Genomic DNA, 17,500 nt, shown 5'->3' with positions numbered 1-17,500 from the left:
GACGGGGGAGGAGGAAGCTGGGGATTTCTCTTGTGACACACACTGCAGTGCGCTTCCGCCTGTGTGTGAGGAGTATCCCTATGATGTGATTGGCCCCTCAGATAATACCAGTGATCCGTGTGACCCTGCTGAGGCAGGTGAGGCAGGTGACACAGGTGTGTGGCAACCCGAGCGGGCTACCAAGGACCCCTCTGGACGTTTCCGTTTCACGGCGAGCACTGAGGATGTGTTTGGGCCTTATTCCATCATAGAGGTGGTGCCTGCGGACATGACGAACACAGCCGACCCTGAGGTGAACCAGGATGACGAATGCAGCGATGACAAACCGTACACTTCAAAGCAGTCGGAGACGGCAGCTGGCACCTCTAACCAAGAGCCTTACTATGTGTCATCGGGAGACGTGGCAGAGCTAGAGGATAAGCAAACACTCTTAGGAGAAAACGAGGTCCAGGGAGGTCCTGACGACTCAAGCCGACACACAGATAAAGCCAAGGACAGCGAGTCTGTGGATGAATACGCAGACATCAGTGATTCTCTCCAGCTGGAGGGTGCGTCCTCTGAGGATTACGTGGAGATAGGGGACGACGACGAAGAGGAGGACACGGAGAGAAAGCAGATCAGAGGGAAGAGTGTGAGAGAGAGAACGGCCAAGCGAGAGCAGGCGTTACTCGGCCAGCGCAACAGCTGCCAGCCCCGGCTCAGGCTGTGCAACATAACAGTGCCGACCGACCTGGAGCTGGGGCGCACCCCCGAGCTCACCAACAGGGTGGTCTTCGCCCACACCACCGAGGCCTTCGAGGAGGACATCGAGGAGCTGGACTGCCACATCGTGCCTTACTCCGACGACTCGGACTCGGATAGCGACGAGCACATCTACGAGGAGGCCGGGTTCGACTCCGAAGGGGAGAACTTTATCTCTCTAGACCGCAGTAAGAGCATCGTGACGCGTTCCCGTTCCTACTCCGGCAAGATCACGGGGTTCGTTCCCGAGACGGTTCCTGAGGAGACGACGGCGGAGTACCAGAGTACTCACGACTACTGCACGGTGGCCCTGGACCAGAACGGAGAACCTCTGAGACGCCCGGAGCAGCTGGAGGTCAACAGACTGATCCCGTCTCTGAAGCCACGATCCCGCTTCCTCTTATACCCACGCTCCTATTCCGCCGAGGGCAAAGACCTGTCATTGGCCGCTCACACGGAGGCCGACCAATCCCTGAGGGAAGAGGGCAGGATGAGGAGGAAAGACAACACCCTCTCCCTGCCGTGTGTCATCACTTCCTCGGGGAGCTTCTCTACTCAACGTAGCCATCAGTCGTCCAGTGGCGTTTCGACGCCGACCTCTCTGGCGGACATCCCGCCCCCCTTCGAGCTGGCTTACATCACCAAGAGGCCCGTGACCAAGAGCTCCCCGTCCCTCCTGATCCAGCACGAGTCTACTACGGACATTCCCAAGAACAAGAAGAAGTCCTCCTTCAAACGCTTCCTGGCCCTGAAGTTCAGGAGGAAGACAGGAGAGAGTAAGGCCTTCGGCGACGGCAGCATCCGCTCCTCGCGCTCGTCCTCCGAGTCCAGCCACCACGGGCCGGTAAGAATCCTGGACCTGGAGCGTCGGAGCACCGGCAGCTCCCCGCAGCCCCAGTCCCGCATGATGAAGCCTCAACAGCGCCCTCCGGACCTGCCCGCCACCTTCCTCCTCTACAAAGACCACCAGAAGAGAAACGGAGACCCCAAAGCCTTCGGGGGCCGGGGCGTGTCCAGGGTGGAGTCTTTCGAGGAGCGTTCTCGACGGCCCCTCATGCCCCTCCCTCTGACCAAGCCACGGTCCATATCCTTCCCCAGTGCGGACACCTCGGACTACGAGAACATCCCCGCCATGAGTTCAGACTACGAGAACATCCAGATCCCCCAAGGCAGGCCCACGCGAGCCAGGACAGTCACAGAGTTCTTTGAGGACCCCAACCGGATGACAATCCCCTCGAACGAGAACGACGGCTATGTGGATATGAACAGCTTCCCTGGGATCGACAGCAAACCCCAGTCTCCCGAGCAAGAGACTGAAAGGTATAGTTATTGATATTAATTTATTATCGATTGAATTATTAAATCGTATTTTTTCGGCATTATCTATGCTATGAGTTTTAACCTTTTATTTATTTATTATTTTCAATGGGTGAAAACAACGACAACATCATAGATTTTCAGTCTATGTTATATTTTTATGATTTCGTTTCGGCCCTTGGTCTTGAATGGTCTGCATCAGTATCACCGATAAATAAATAATCTTTGTATATGATAGCTCACAGCTTTCAGAGGGAGTGCTTCTCTCTCCAATCCCCAAACCACTCTCCACACGCAGATAGCCAGTGGACTTGTTTAGCCAGGGCCTCATCAGTTCAACTTCTGCAATCTCCTGACCGGCTGACAGATAACTGTAGGCTAGCTCTAATGAACAGCAGGCACCTAGCTGAGCTGGGTTCCCTTTCTTGGAGAGGGGTTCTGTGAGAGATGAGCAGCCTGCTGCGCTGAGGCTCGTTGGGTTTTAGAAGATGGACAATGCATGTGGGAGAGCTCATCAAGGTTTTCAAATGTTCCTGTGTCTGAAGGTCGCATCTGCTCCCTCCTGCAGGCTTCATGTGTGTGTCTGAGGGGATGGAATTGCTCATAGAGATGAAATAGCTCACAGAGCACAGAGGTTTATTCACAATGGATGTAAAGTAATTACTATGTGTTACAATTAAAAGTGAGTGTGTGTGGGCGGGGGGAGGGAGGGGGGGGGTGAATAAAAAGGTACTCTAGAGGGAGAGAGGAGGACAGGGATGTGGAAAGATGAGAGAAATAGAGGGGGGGGGTGGAAGAAAGGGAGGGAAGATAGTAAGGGAGAACAGAAAGAGAAGGGAAAAAAAGGCATGGGTAGGAGAGACAGAGTGAGGAGGAAAGAAACAAGACTGTTTGAGAGAGCGAGAGAAAGAGAGTGAATGTGCACAGAGGGAATGGGGGAGAGGGTACAAGTAGCAGCTTGGTGTAATTGCTCTCCTGTACCTGACACTTGTGGTTAAGTTTAGGATCGCTTTTATTAAAGGAGCTTCTCCTTCCTGCGTGCTTCTCTTTCATTGGGCCCTGGAGGAGTTACCTACTGCAGGATGAGATAAGAGAAGAAGAAATATGACTGGGGCTGGTAAGGACCGAATGACCCTCGCTGTGCCAGCACTAGACGCTACAGCCAGTCTCCCCTCCAGTCACAATTAGACAACTGTGTTTGATGGTCTGTGTGTGGTCATAGGGACAGGCCATTACCAGGGGCCTCCTAGCAGCTTTCTGATGAATTTCCAGAGCAGTTATGTCATGGTTTCCTCAGCGACCGGATATTGTATTTCATTTCATACGTTTCCCACTCATTTCGTTATTTTTATTTGGAGGGCCATTTGATTCATATGTTGCCTACATATTATGTAATTATATTTAAATAGGCTACACGGTTTGATATGTTACCTTAATAAAAAAATCCCTACAGTTGTATTTTGCACTTGAAAGCATCACGCAGGCAGTGTGGTTTAATGATGTGCCTATAAACTATGGAAAAGATAGGCCTAGGGTAAGCTCCCTTTAAAGAATAAGTATAGCTTTTGAGGGAACCACAAAATCTTCTCACAAAATCACACTTATCGTCAGCTCTTTTACAGCCATTGCTTGTTTCCTAGCGTATGAATACCATACCCTATCATGATAGAGGATCCTATTCTGTGTATATTATCTCTGGTTCCTGTTTGTTCGGAACCAGTGTGCCACACGTTTGAATCTCCTCATCGCCCAGACAATAGTCCCTCAGGGCAGGCTCTTTTTCTCCTGGTGACGTTATCGATCAGGCTCTTTGTGTGCCGGAGGTCTCACACCTTAGACAACACTGGTGCAAGGAGGCCTCCGATCTGTCCTGTCGCCTCTCCTCTCCTCTCCTCTGCTGCTACATTCCCCCTAGAGATGCCTCTGTTGCCGGGCCCCGGGCCGGGGCCGCTGTCTCTGCTGTTTGTTTTCTTTTCATTCATGTGTGTGTGTGTGTGTGTGTGTGTGTGTGTGTGTGTGTGCGTGCGTGTGTGTGTGTGGGTCTTTTTTCCTTTTTAAGCTCTTGCTGAAGCTCGCTCTTGTGTTTGTGTGTGTGTGTGTGTGCGCGTGTGTGTGTGTGTCTTTTTTCCTTTTTAAGCTCTTGCTGAAGGGTTGACATTGCTACTGTCCTAGCCGGCCTGGCCGATGACAGCAGGGTGATTTATTGAGAATGCATCAGAAGTCCAACACTCTGAGAATGCATTAGAAGTCCAACACTCTTAGAATGCATTCAGAAGTCCAACACTCTTCTCACAAGAAGTCAACGCACATTCTCTCTGGAGCACATAGAGAGGATCAGCAACTGTTGTGGGCGCAGTGACCAGTGGACTGCAGCGAGACAAAGGAACAATAAAGCAGGCACATAGTTCTAGAGACGTTAGGAAGCAAACACACCAGAGGTCATTTGTTTTCCTCGGGTTTGATTAATGTACAGGACAAACAATGGTGAAGGGTGAAGATGCACACTAATGTTTTACCAGTATGCATATCCAAGACGACCTTAATGAATGTGCACGCCTTTGTAAAAGCCTTTGAGTCTCTGCTTTATCTGAGATGGAACTTGTTGGGTCTGGACCTAAATGTTAGAAGAAACAGGCCTTGCACTTGTATGGGGGGACAAGTAGATGAGTGAGCTGTATACAAGAAAGCATCGTGTCATAGGACAAAGCCTCTTGGCTGTGCTTACGTCTCCTTCAGGGAGCATCTAGGGCTAGTCAGTGTGCTCTGTGATGACTCTGTCCCGAGCGTACCAGTGAGATAGAACTAACCATTGATGACAGCAGCAGTGACGTTATAGGCTATATCATTGTCCTCCATCTCTTCTCCATCACTTACGTTCTATGCTAAACTGTTCAGAGAGGAGCTTCTATCCTAAACCCGACAACCTTTCGAGCAAATGCCCTATTACTGTACAGCAGCAGGCCCATATCATGTGGTTTATAGTTCCCCTGTGGCTCCGTGCCGTGTTAGTTCTGGTCAGACAGCCGTCCTAGAAGTGCATTGTTGTACAGGGCGGTGGCTTGCTGCGTGCTGTGGCGAGGTGGCCGGTGGCCGGGGCGGGCGGGCGGGCAGGCAGGCAGGGCGTGGGGCTCCGCGGGCCCGTTGCCAGGCCTTCTGAGGTCATTGCCAGGTCATCCCCAGGGAGGAAAGAGTCCTGCCTATGAGCTTCCACTCTGCTGTTTACAGGAAATGCAGGACAAGGGCGGTGGGGTAAGGAGGAGACATAGCCTACTGCAGGTTTGGGGTCGGGGGGGGGGGGGATGGGGGATGGGGGTCAGCAGGTCTGGGTGGAGGAGAGGCAGTGTGGAGGCTCTCCCAGACTCTCCTGCAACTGAAACAACAAGATGAGGTGGAGTGTTGTCGGGAATGCCAGGTCTGCTATTAACACCAATGTGGTGGTGTTGGTTGTTGTCTATCCCTGACAGAATAATGCTCTGTTGTTTAAGATACTGTTTGTTGGTTTAAAAAGGGTTCGTGCAGTAAGACCTTACCAGCTCCCACAGTGTTTTGATTTCATTGTGGGCTTTATTTTTGAGTCCTTACTGTACAGCAGTGACGTGCCGTGAGGTCAATGGTTGGGGAGGCACTGGCTAGAATCAGAGCCAGATTTACACACATATGAACCCAATAGAGGTAGCTTAAATTCACCTTTCAATTGGCAGGTTGCACAATACTATTGGCGACGGTGTGTTTCATATTGCATATCAGCATTCTTTGCACACATGGGTAACACACACACACAGGTAACACACACATCCAGGTAACTTACGTATTCGATTCACGTTTTATAGGCCAGTGCAGTTCCACTATTCATACTCATTCAACACAGATGAAAATATATATTGCATGTTCTATATTTGTAAATGAAATAAATATCCTAAAAACCTTATCTATGTTCCCGCTACAGTGATATGGCTATGCGTTGACAGCCACCAGATTGAGTTGCAGTACCACTCCATTTGAAACAAGTGTTATTTTCTGTCCCTTTTGTTTGAAGTAGCTAGGTCCTTAAGCTCAGGCATTGGTCTTCCATTGTTTATCACTCCCTGCTTTGATTGAAAGTAACATTTCGAGACATTTTTAAGGTTAGAGAAAGCTTTCCATTTTTGCAGCCGCTGGAAGTTTTTTCTAGAGCTAGCTAACGTGATGGGAGAACAAGTGTCAATGGTAAATGGTAAATGGACTGCACTTATATAGCGCCTTTTTTGCTGCTCCAAAGCTGCTCCAAAGCGCTTTACAACGGCCTCTCATTCACCCATTCACACACACGTTCACACACCAATGGCGGCAAGCTGCCATGCAAGGCGCCGGCCCGCTCACTGGGAGCAATTTTGAGGTTCAGTGTCTTGCCCAAGGACACTCTACCGCCTGTGCCACAGCCGCCCCGAAAAGTGTCAATTACAGTACGTGGCCTCAAAACACGCCCCCCTCTGGTATGACAGGTCAGCCTCCGCCTCCCCTGACCTCCCCTGACCGCACGTCCCTGCCTCTACAGTACAGTAACACTCAGTGTCGTAAGCGAGTCTCATTCATTCATCCCTGTGTTTTTCATGGTTGAGAGTGAAGGAATGTGACAGGAGGATAACTGCTGCCTCTGAAGGTCAGAGTAGTGAGGCCCTCAGGTTGTTGTCGTTGTTTGTGGCCTCTTCCATCATGTCAGCCACGTTCAGGCACACCAGGCAGGTGCCAGGGCTCTTAGCCTGCTGCCTCATAGAACACTGTCACACAATTAGCAACCAAACAGCCACAGGCTACACACAAGCACCAAACAATTTAAAACGGCAGTTATTTTTTAAATCCCCATCTGCATCCACGTCTCCCGTGTCGCGTGGAATAATGAACCGATTTCAGCCTTTCCTATTTCCCATAATGGCGCTATTACAAGAACAGAAAGGGCTCTCTGATTGCACCTAATACATATAACTCAATATTTAGCTCAATTGAATTACATATTATTACAAGCCTCACCAAAGGACGTATAGGTTTTTAAAAAATAGAAAATCATTGTATGTGCTTCTGAATTTGTCACAGTAGATTTAACTTGGCGGTATTATAAAAGACATGGGTTGCATAGGCAGCGATTGCTGGTATAATTACATTGTTGTAATGATCTGGTTAAAGTGCTGAGAGTAGTGTTCGTTTTGCCTGTTTTACAGATGGCAAAATTACAGGAAGTCTTTCGCATATGGAACCCCAAAAACTTATTGGAATTTTAAATGTGGAATGTATTAGCTAAGGAAAATAAATCATTAACGAACCATTAGACTACCTATTACTGTACACCATGTTGGATAGTAAATTACTTTATGTAAGTAAAATATTTATCTAACTAGCTATATAAAGTGATGTATAGTTGTTCCTACTATGAAAATATAATGTGAACCTGTGCCTTGCAGATATTGAGAGAGAGAGAGAGAGAGAGAGAGAGAGAGAGAGAGAGAGAGAGAGAGAGAGAGAGAGAGAGAGAGAGAGAGAGAGAGAGAGAGAGAGAGAGAGCGAGAGAGCAAGTAGCCAGGCTATAAAGTAGCAGCTCTGATTCACGGCAGCAGTGATGAATGAGAGAGAGAGAAAGAGAGAGAGAGAGAGAGTGAGAGTAGTGTCGCATAGTAGAGTAGAGTAGAGTAGTGTTCAGAGACTAGGACTCAGGTGTGAAACAAAAACAGAACTGGTAAAAGGCAAAGGTGAAAACCTGGAGGAATTTCAGTTGAAAGTTGGTGAGAAAACCTGCTACCTACCATCCTTCATCTCCTCTAATACAGTAAACCAGAGCTCACAGGATTAGAGGGTTTAAAGACCCCCCTCTCTCCCCCCCCACCCATCACCTGGAAACCCCAGCGTGACCTGCCCCCCCTCTGGAGGATAGCAGGAGGTCACAGATGAGTAATGACAGCTGCAGTCCAGCCAATAGAACGGAGGTGTGGGTCGGAGCCCTACAGTGTGGTCTGGACTGCATGAAGGATGACTGTGTCTCAGTGAATATGAAGTCCAGCTGGGAACTCTTTTAACCTTTAGTACTTTAGGGAGCTGAGGGAGTAACAGTCATCTAATAGCCTCTATCTCTCGCAGCGGGAGCTGTTTAAGGCATCAATACCAACTTGCTCATTACCTTCTGTGTGCGTGTGGCGTCCGCGCACTTCCACAATGGGATTGTGTTTGTGTCGGTTGGTATTGTGTTTTGTGCGTTTGTGTGTCTCTGTAAATATGTCGAAGGTTTCAGTTGCTAACTCCTCTTGAGTGTTTCCCTATGGTCTGATTCGCTGTAATGAACCTGTTCACGGCAGGATCCCAGATCCGACAGACGGCTCCACGCTGTTAATGTCCCTGCAATCTGGCCCCAGTCAACCATGTTACAGCTGTAGGACACAGAGGGGAACCGTAGGGGAACCGTAGGAGATGGATATACTCCACAGCCTTTCTTACCAAATGTGATGTCTTTCTTTCTTTCTCTTTTGTTTTTGCAGCAGAAGCGTCTAATATAGAGTCTTAACTAGTGAATACACTGTAGGGGCTTTTTTGGGGTTAGTCTCCCTGATGTCGTAGTGCCTTTGCTATTGAATGTAAAGTCTCCTTTCACTCTATCTGACAGTGCCTATACAGTAAATAGAAGCTTTCTAGTTCATATAATTGTTTTCTTTCTCTCATTGCTGATGTTGCTGCTGCACCTGTACAAAACCGTTGCTACTGAATCTTATGTCCCTTTCCTGTCTCTCTGATGTTGCAGTGCCTATACCGAGCCTTTGCTACTGAATCTTATGTCCCTTCCCTGTCTCTCTGATGTTGCAGTGCCTATACCGAGCCTTTGCTACTGAATCTCTTATGTCCCTTTCCTGTCTCTCTGGTGTTGCAGTGCCTATACCGAGCCTTTCCCAGTGAACCACGTCCCTGCTGGTCTATCGGCTGAGGAGGAGAATGGACGTACCTCAGAGGAGGAGGAGGGGGGTTTGGAGCAGAGCTACGACAGACAGGTGAGTCATATATCCTCAACATAACAAAGACGATTAATAATATCTAGGCCCCATTGAGTTAGTCAGTGGTACGGAAGGAGAATCACTGATACTCTGTAAGTTCTTTATGCTTTACAAGGCACAGTTGACAGTATTATTCCACATCTTGGAGTCACTTCTGTTGGCCTTATCGTAGTACATGCACTTCAAAGTTCACTGAAGTTCGCTGCACAGATCTTCAGTGATTTGGGCATGAAACACTTGTCAGTAAGTATTGTATGTATTTTTAATCTGGACAGCCTTTTCTTCTGTGATTTATGGCAGAATGTGTTGGTTGGAATGTGTCAGTTCAGTTGGCGTGCGTCCACTTTTCTTTACGTAAGCAGACATTTTTTTACAGCAGCACAGAAGAGGGACCCCACCCCGTTCCTCTGCCACAATAATATACGCCTGGCTCTGGTCATGTGACTCACACTTCCTTGTTTTCTTCTTCTTCGAAAGAAGAAAACAATCAAGGAGAGAAATACTTGAGCTTGTTCCTGAGAACGATCATCCCCCCTTGGATGAATGTGTTTTGCTCACCATTCCAAGGAAACAAGGATCAACATGCCATTAGTGTTATTATTTGTAAATGGATCTGCTTTAGGAAAAAACACCATTCACAAGACTGGGGGACCAATGGCACACGAGTGCCTAAATGTGTCCCAAGATTATGTAATCTAATGTTCCTGAATGCTTTGAAGCTCAGTGTTTATAGCCTCTAAATCAGTAGGTGCACGGTTGTCGCCACGAACACAGCCCACTCATGTATAATGCATCTGAATTGTAAGTCATGCATTTGTGAAAAGCTTTCACGTCTATGCTCCACTCTAATGAAATAATCAGTCTTATTTTGACAGCGGGAAAATCCCAAAAATCAGAATGTGCTTTTCCTCAATCTCCTCTGCGTCCGCGTAGCTTGTTGCTATTAATGTTTCCCAGGAATAAGTGCCCACAGAGAGCCTTTAAACATTAGCTTTGTTCATTCATCTCCTGCTGCTTTGCCGCTTCTGTCACGCAGATTGATGGGCGATCCCGAGCGTTCTACGTCGCCAAAGAGCTGGTGGACTCCGAGACACTGTGAGTATCTGTGCTAATGTATACAGCACTCTCCCTGCTTCATGCAGGCCTATTCTCTCTCTCTCTCCCTCTTTCTTTTTCTCTCTCTGTCTCTCCCACTCTCTGTCTCTCTCTCTCCCTCTCTCTCTCTCTCTCCCTCTCTCCCTCTCTCCCTCTCTCCCTCTCCCTTTCTCTCTCTCTCTCTCCCTCTCTCCCTCTCCCTCTCTCTCTGTCTCTCTCTCTGTCTCTGTCTCTCTCTCCCTCTCTCTCTTTCTCTCTCTCCCTCTCTCTCTCTCCCTCTCTCTCCCTCTCTCTCCCTCTCTCTCTCTCTCCCTCTTTCTTTTTCTCTCTCTCTCTCTCTCTGTCTCTCTCTCTCTCTGTCTCTCCCTCTCTCTCTCTTCTCTCTCTCCTCTTCATCACTGTCTTTGCTAATTCATTGAGCAGCCTCCACAGCCAAACCAAACTGGCAGCCAATTACAAGATAGATTGTCTTCTGTAAGTTATTGAATATTAGTATAACCGTTTTTCTCATATACTTTATGAGCAAATATTACTTATAATAGAATATTATATATTTTTAAAATATGTATACACCTATTTTAGTCGTCTGTAAATGTTGCTTTACAATGTTCATCTTTGGATGTTCTTATAACAGCACCAACAAACCTGTAAGAGAACACTTTCCAGAAGTGTGAGTGAGATTTCTTTTTAATCTGACAACTGTAGCATCTCTAACACTCTCTTCTTCTTCTCTTTCAGACATGTCAAGGCACTCAAGCTCCTTCAAGAGGTAGGAACAGAACACTCAAACGTTGCCAAAATACGGGTGTGAGGATGTGAGGCATCACTCACATTGGTCACATGATCACTCACATCCAAATTTGAATGGAATTTATCCTGGAAAAATACCCCTGTATGTAGTGACTCCAATTATAGGTTCCATAAGCCATTGATGACATCACTTCCTGTGTGTCTGCTCCCTGTCAACCCCCCTCCCCCGACCACCCCCCACCACCACCCCCCATTGCTCAAGTTTATCAGTGTTGTTCCAGCAAGGTTGACTTCCTCATCTTGACAACGTTGACATGGTCAGCTCAGAGGTAGTCAGTCAGAGAGGGTGACGCAGAGCGTTACACACCAAGGCTTTGTTTGGGGGGTGTTCTCCCCCTCGTTACACAAGCACTCAGCCACAACGTGGCGTAGCTACAGTACCGGACAGAGAAAAGGTCAAGAATAGTGCCAGTGTTATACCTTCTATTCAGTGGTGCGTAACCACTATAACCTGACCTCCTCCTCCTCAGGAACGGATAGAATACAAGATAGCAGCAAGCAGAAAGCAGATTGGTTTTCTGGAGAAGCCTGCAGAACAATGAAATCATGTTAACGGGGGCGGCTGTGGCGCAGGAGGTAGAGCTGCCGTCTAATGATCGCAAGGTTGGCAGATCAGCGGTTCGAGCCCCGGCTGGCCACATGTCGAAGTGTCCTTGGGCAAGACACTGAACCCCAAATTGCTCCCAGTGAGCCGGCCGGCCGGCGCCTTGCATGGCAGCTTGCCGCCATTGGTGTGTGAATGTGTGTGTGAATGGGTGAATGAGAGGCCGTTGTAAAGCTCTTCGGATAAAGGCATAGCTATATAAGTCAGTCCATTTACCATTTAACGTATGAAGTTTTCAATGAGGCCAGTACCCGTGAGGACCGGCTCCAGAGGTGAGCCGCTGAGTCCCAGGAGTCAGCCATGCATCAGAACCAGCCGCTGTCATTCCTCTCCATTATTCCTGGTTTGCTGCCTGTCAAAGCAAGAGTCCAGTCTAGGTCCCAGCAGAGTGGCTTTGGAAGATGGATCTGTTCCAGAGAAGCACTGTAGCATGACCTTCATACTGTACAGTACATGGAATACTCAGGGTTCCCGCGCTGGTCTTAAAAAGCCTTAAAGTCTAAAATCGACTATCCAATCCAATTTACAAGGCCTAAAAAGGTCCTAGATTTCAGTTATTCGGTCTAAAAATTAGGTGCTAGGTCTTAGAAATTAGATCCTGCAAGGAAATCAGTCCGACCACATCTATTTACGCGGAAATTAATCAAGCTGGAACCTTTTTTGTCTGTATGGCAGTGAAATCCCTAATTTCATCACCTCGAGGATGACAAAAAGCTATCATATGGTCTCGCGAATAGGTCTAAAATTCTATTCAAAGAGGTCTAAATTTTTTTCTAAAAATGTCTTAAATTGTACTTGTTGAAACTTGTAGGAACCCTGAATACTGTATATTAAATGCTGTACTTATAGACAGCAATTTGTGCAATCACAGAGGAAATAAAACATTTTACTTACTTACTTACTTACTTTATAAAATACTACTACTAAAAAGCTTGTGGTTTGAGATTGGAGATGGGAATCGGAAACAGCGAAGGAGAGAGAGTCAAGACTAGAATCTTCTTCTGCGTCTGATGAACATTTGTCAACGGTAGTGTTGCTCTGTGTAGGGCTCGGCTAGTTGGAATGAGATGGGGTGAACCCAGGTGACCCCATCACTCATACTACACCCTATACCCTTGAGTAAGGTCATAACCTCAGTTACTTATGTCTTCACGCTATGATTTATGATTGGTTCATCTGAATATAAAAGCTGTTTGTGGTGTATGTCCATTGATGCTGTTGAAAAGCTGAGTAATGCAAATATTATACATTACATCACACTAATTAGTACGGTTCTTAATGGTTCTTAAAATGCCATACATCACAGATGAACGTCCACACTGACTGTACATGACGGTATGGCCTTCATCTTGTTGAGTTGCCTTTCGCAGCTCAATATCGTCGTTGTTTGTTTTTCCTTTTTGTATGCATCATCGTTTCCTTTACCGTTCTAGCACACTTGCCATGTTTTTGAATATCATTAAGGTCAAACCGGGCTCAGATGTTTAACCTTGTTTTTTCCCCCTTCTCAATAATGTTATAATACCAGGTCCCTTATACCCACCTTTCAACAATGACATTCAAGGATCTTTCATCAGTCTGATGCATAATGCATAGATGCAACCCTGTTCTTTTTTTTATCATGCCTAAAGGTACAACAGCAAGGGTGCGAGGTTTGGGATACGTCCCTAAAAGAGAACACATCATGGTTGATTGGTGTAGGATGTTCCAAACATTTTATGGGGAACATTTAATGTATTCCCTTTTGAACAGACGTAGCAATCCATGATTGGAACTCACAAAGGACTCCTAGACAGAACACTCTCAGGCACACACACACACACACACACACACACACACACACACACACACATACACACACACACACACACACACACACACACACACACAGCTGTGAAGAGAGACCACCATCAGCGAGAGTTAGGGAGAAAACAGACTGGGCTATTGTTCCATTGTTTGATAAGGAATAACAGAAAATACAAAGAACTTCCAGACCCTGTCCTCCCCAAATGGGAAGTAGAGTTATGCATTTGGGGTGTTCTTCAGCAGCACCTTCCCAAATAACATGTTAAACATACTACTATATGATTCTCAGACCTATTTTCTCTCTTATGCTCTTTGATGATGCCATCTCTTAAATTCAACCAACTGCTCAACCAACTGTTTCATGTTTTCGTCGTTCGACCTGGGATGGTTTTACCTCAGTAAACTGACAAGGAGGGTGAAGGAGGCTGGGAGAAATGGAGGGTAGATCTCCCCTTATATGTGTAGGGGTTTAGCCAGCTGTGGCTAGGACAACAGTGTGTGTCCCAGGGGAGGGAGAGAGAGAGAGAGAGAGAGAGAGAGGAGAGAGAGAGAGAGAGAGAGAGAGAGAGAGAGAGAGAGAGAGAGAGAGAGAGAGAGAGAGAGAGAGAGAGAGAGAGAGAGAGAGAGAGAGAGAGAGAGAGAGAGAGAGAGAGAGAGAGAGAGAGAGAGAGAGAGAGAGAGAGAGAGAGCGAGTAGCCAGGCTATAAAGTAGCAGCTCTGATTCACGGCAGCAGTGATGAATGCCTAACTCAGACGCAATCGATAGTGCATGATGAACGGGCGGCACTAAAGCACACAGTGTCACAGTATTATCGCGCACACACAGTGTGTGTCTGTGTGTGTTTTATGTCTGCGCTTTTCTCAAAACTGAAATTGATGAGGTCCAGACGGCTGTCCTTGTAGACACATTATGGCTTTGTGTTGTGTGCGATGTTAGATCCCCAAACAGGCATACACCTCTGTAGACGATTGATGTTTGTTAAGCATTTTGACATGTTCTATCGATTTAGTTTCGTACGTTTTCCCCAATTCTTGGAGTAGATAAATAACCAATCTTCAAGGCATTCTCTCCTAGAGGGAGTGCCATAATTCCTAATGCTTTAGCTCTTTTCACTGACGCAATGGCTACTCAATGAGGGCCTGCTATTGTCATGAACAGAGATCATTTTCAGTGATAGTGTAGTGATATGATGAATGGTATGTCAATGTTCAAAGTTGATTGAATAACCAAGGTACTGACTTTGCAGTCTACTGGAGCACCTGGTATTTAATTCAAGTTCAGCACCCCCTTTTCCTGAGTACTTGGACAGACAGAGCTCAAGGAAAAGGGAAGAGTGAATGAAGTGATAGAAGTGATAGTGAATTGGGGGGACAGGAAGGATGTTTAGGAAGATCTGACCCAACCTCTTTCCTTCCCCCTGTCCCTCACCCCCTCCTCCCCCTCTACCCCTCTCTCTCTCCTCCCTCCCTTCCCTCTGTCCCTCACCCCCTCCTCTTCCTCCTCCTCCTCCCCTCTACCCCTCTCTCTCTCCTCCTCCCTTCCCCCTCTAACCCTCTCTCTCTCTCCTCCTCCCTTCCCCTCTACCCCTCTCTCTCTCCTCCCTCCCTTCCCCCTGTCCCTCACCCCCTCCTCCTCCTCCCCCTCTACCCCTCTCTCTCTCCTCCCTCCCTTCCCCCCTGTCCCTCACCCCCTCCTCCTCCTCCCCCTCTACCCCTCTCTCTCTCCTCCCTCCTCCTCCTCCTTCTCCTCCTCCTCCTCCTCCTCCTCCTCCCCCTCTACCCCCTCTCTCTCTCCCCTCCCTCCCTTCCCCCTTTCTCCTGTAGGACTTCAGGGCAGCGGTGGAAGAGGCGATGGGGGAGGATGGGAACCCGGTGCTGGGGGAGGCGAGGCTGGGGGAGATACTGAGCACCCTCCCGGAGGTCTACGCCCTCCATAGTACTATCCTCACTGAGCTCGAGGCTCGCCTCAGACAATGGTGAGACATGCAGTACTCTACTCAAACCTCACACCTGTCTGCACAACACTTCAGTGAAGAAACACACATCCATACACTCACACAGAGCTTCGAGTTGCATTTCATGTACGAAAGGCGCTATATAAATAAAGCTTTACTTACTTACTTACTCACACACACACCCACATTCCTTTAGGAGCAGGACATATTATTGCTCTGTTTCTCTGTCTTTAAGTCAGTGGTTTTAACTGTCAACCCATGGTGTGAAGTGTAAAACGTATCCACATGCTCTGACGCATCACCAGGGAGGAGAGCCAGAGGGTTGTGGATGTCATCTTGTCTCGTCGGGAGCAGTTCTCGGTGTTTGCCACCTACATCTCTGAGTACGACCGCAGCATGGCCCTGCTGGAGGAGAGCTGCAGACTGAACCCTGCCTTCGCTGGCATCGTCAAACAGTTTGAGGTGAGAGACTCAGAGAGAGACTCAGACCCTGCACTGTTACTGCAACTACAGTATTCTAAAGAGCCTAAAGATGAGTTTCCTGAAACTGAAATCCACTGCGTGAGCTTAGAATTATAAGGTTCTATCTCCGTTTAGGGCAGTTCAGAGATATTGAGCGTCAAAGTTTTTACATTCCATTATGTTTTGTGAGATGGAACCTTTGTATTTTATTAATTACTAACTCAAAAATGTCAACATTTAAAAAGAATAACACCACACAGGCATTAATGAACACCTAATGGATCAGATTATGTAAAAAATTTGAGATAGAACCTTATAATTCTAACGTCACGACTGGTTTAAATCAACTCTTGGATATGAGGACACAACTATGCTAGTAGTCAGTACTTGCCAGTATCATGCAAGCTATCTCCGGTGATGTTGGCGAGTGGTGTGTCACTACCAGGGAAGGGATCTAACCATGTCTGTGTTAAGCCAGGACTTTCCTCTCCGTTTTGCTGGCAGCTTTACTTTGTCACCCAGACTCCATAGGGAGTTAATGGCCTTTGCAGTCCTTCTATCCCGCTCTTCACAATGGGACTGACCTTTTTCACTGTGCTCCCCTAGCTATGTTTTATACATCTCTGACACTGATCCTTTCAGTTCACCACAAGTCTCTTTATGGTAGCTGTCCCCCCTAGAGAATATGACTGACTGATTCAGAATTCACCTGGCTTCTTGGGGGATTTTACCCCAAAAGGGAATAGAGTTCACTTACAACTACTCATCTTTGTTAAATGTACTGTATATAGATGAGCTTCTCTATACTGTACATACAGTATTACATTGATTCATATGTTTTTCAATCATGGCCCCCCACTGTTGGGTAGAACATGTGTGATCGAGATAAAGCCCCTAATGATGACGATGTTAGGATCGATTAGACACCACAGCACAGGATATTAGGAGCCCTTACAGATAGGACCACAGAGATGCAGCCATGGATTTCTCATTTCCATACAGGTATCGGTTGGCCAACAGAATTGATTCGGTTCACGTGTATTGGAAATCTCTACTGGAAATAGTTCAGGTCACCTTGTTTTGAGATGGTTGGTCTGTTTGGTTGTTATTATTATAGTGTAGTGTAGTATTCGGTTGTTAAGTCGTGACGTGTTTCCGGGTCCAACGTTGGCTGAGGCGCTCTCTTCGAAATGCCGCAGTAATAATAATAATTAATTATATTTGTATAGCGCTTTTCCGAGGCTCAAAGACGCTGACAAATATGGGAAAACGGGAAAGTGCTGTGACCCTTGTTGTATGAATAGATCCGAGTAAAAAAACGTCACAGGTGACGTCAGACTTAACAACCAAATAGAGTGAGCTGATCATATCTGTATATAGGCTAATGCTTGTATTTAAGTGTTATTGGTGTTTTCAGTATTTATATTTGTCGTGGAATGGCTTTTAAGGGTTAGGGTTAGGGTTTACATTATTATATTATATCAACTCATGTTGTATCATCATATATGTTGATTATGTAAATTATTCTCAACTCTATTGGTTATTATGCTGAGGTTGTTGCGTCAGGTTTGTTCCCAAGACCACCCAAAGATATATAGGCCATCGCACACCTTGAATATTCATGAGTTAATTGCTCAGAGTCACATTTTGATTCATAGTGATTGTTGGACACAATGATTCTACGCATTTTAATGGTGATTTGA

At 46.9% G+C, this 17,500-nt stretch overlaps 1 protein-coding gene across 1 annotated transcript in view; it reads left to right on the top strand.

Annotated features, from left to right (window-relative positions):
• fgd5a (FYVE, RhoGEF and PH domain containing 5a) overlaps nt 1–17,500 on the top strand; it is a 33,736-nt gene that overhangs the window by 770 nt on the left and 15,466 nt on the right. The window contains exons 1-6 of the mRNA XM_080545779.1: nt 1–2,061; nt 8,945–9,062; nt 10,102–10,160; nt 10,899–10,929; nt 15,205–15,356; nt 15,641–15,797. The exon at nt 1–2,061 is cut by the window's left edge and continues 770 nt beyond it. Of these exons, the coding sequence (XP_080401905.1) occupies nt 1–2,061; nt 8,945–9,062; nt 10,102–10,160; nt 10,899–10,929; nt 15,205–15,356; nt 15,641–15,797 (2,578 nt within the window). The remainder of the gene's footprint in view (nt 2,062–8,944; nt 9,063–10,101; nt 10,161–10,898; nt 10,930–15,204; nt 15,357–15,640; nt 15,798–17,500) is intronic.

This window comes from Nansenia antarctica (genome assembly GCF_963989245.1).
Source record: "Nansenia antarctica genome assembly, chromosome: 15".
Lineage (NCBI taxonomy): Eukaryota > Metazoa > Chordata > Actinopteri > Argentiniformes > Microstomatidae > Nansenia > Nansenia antarctica.
Note: the sequence above shows the minus strand (reverse complement) of the source record. Positions and strands in the feature narration are given on the sequence as shown.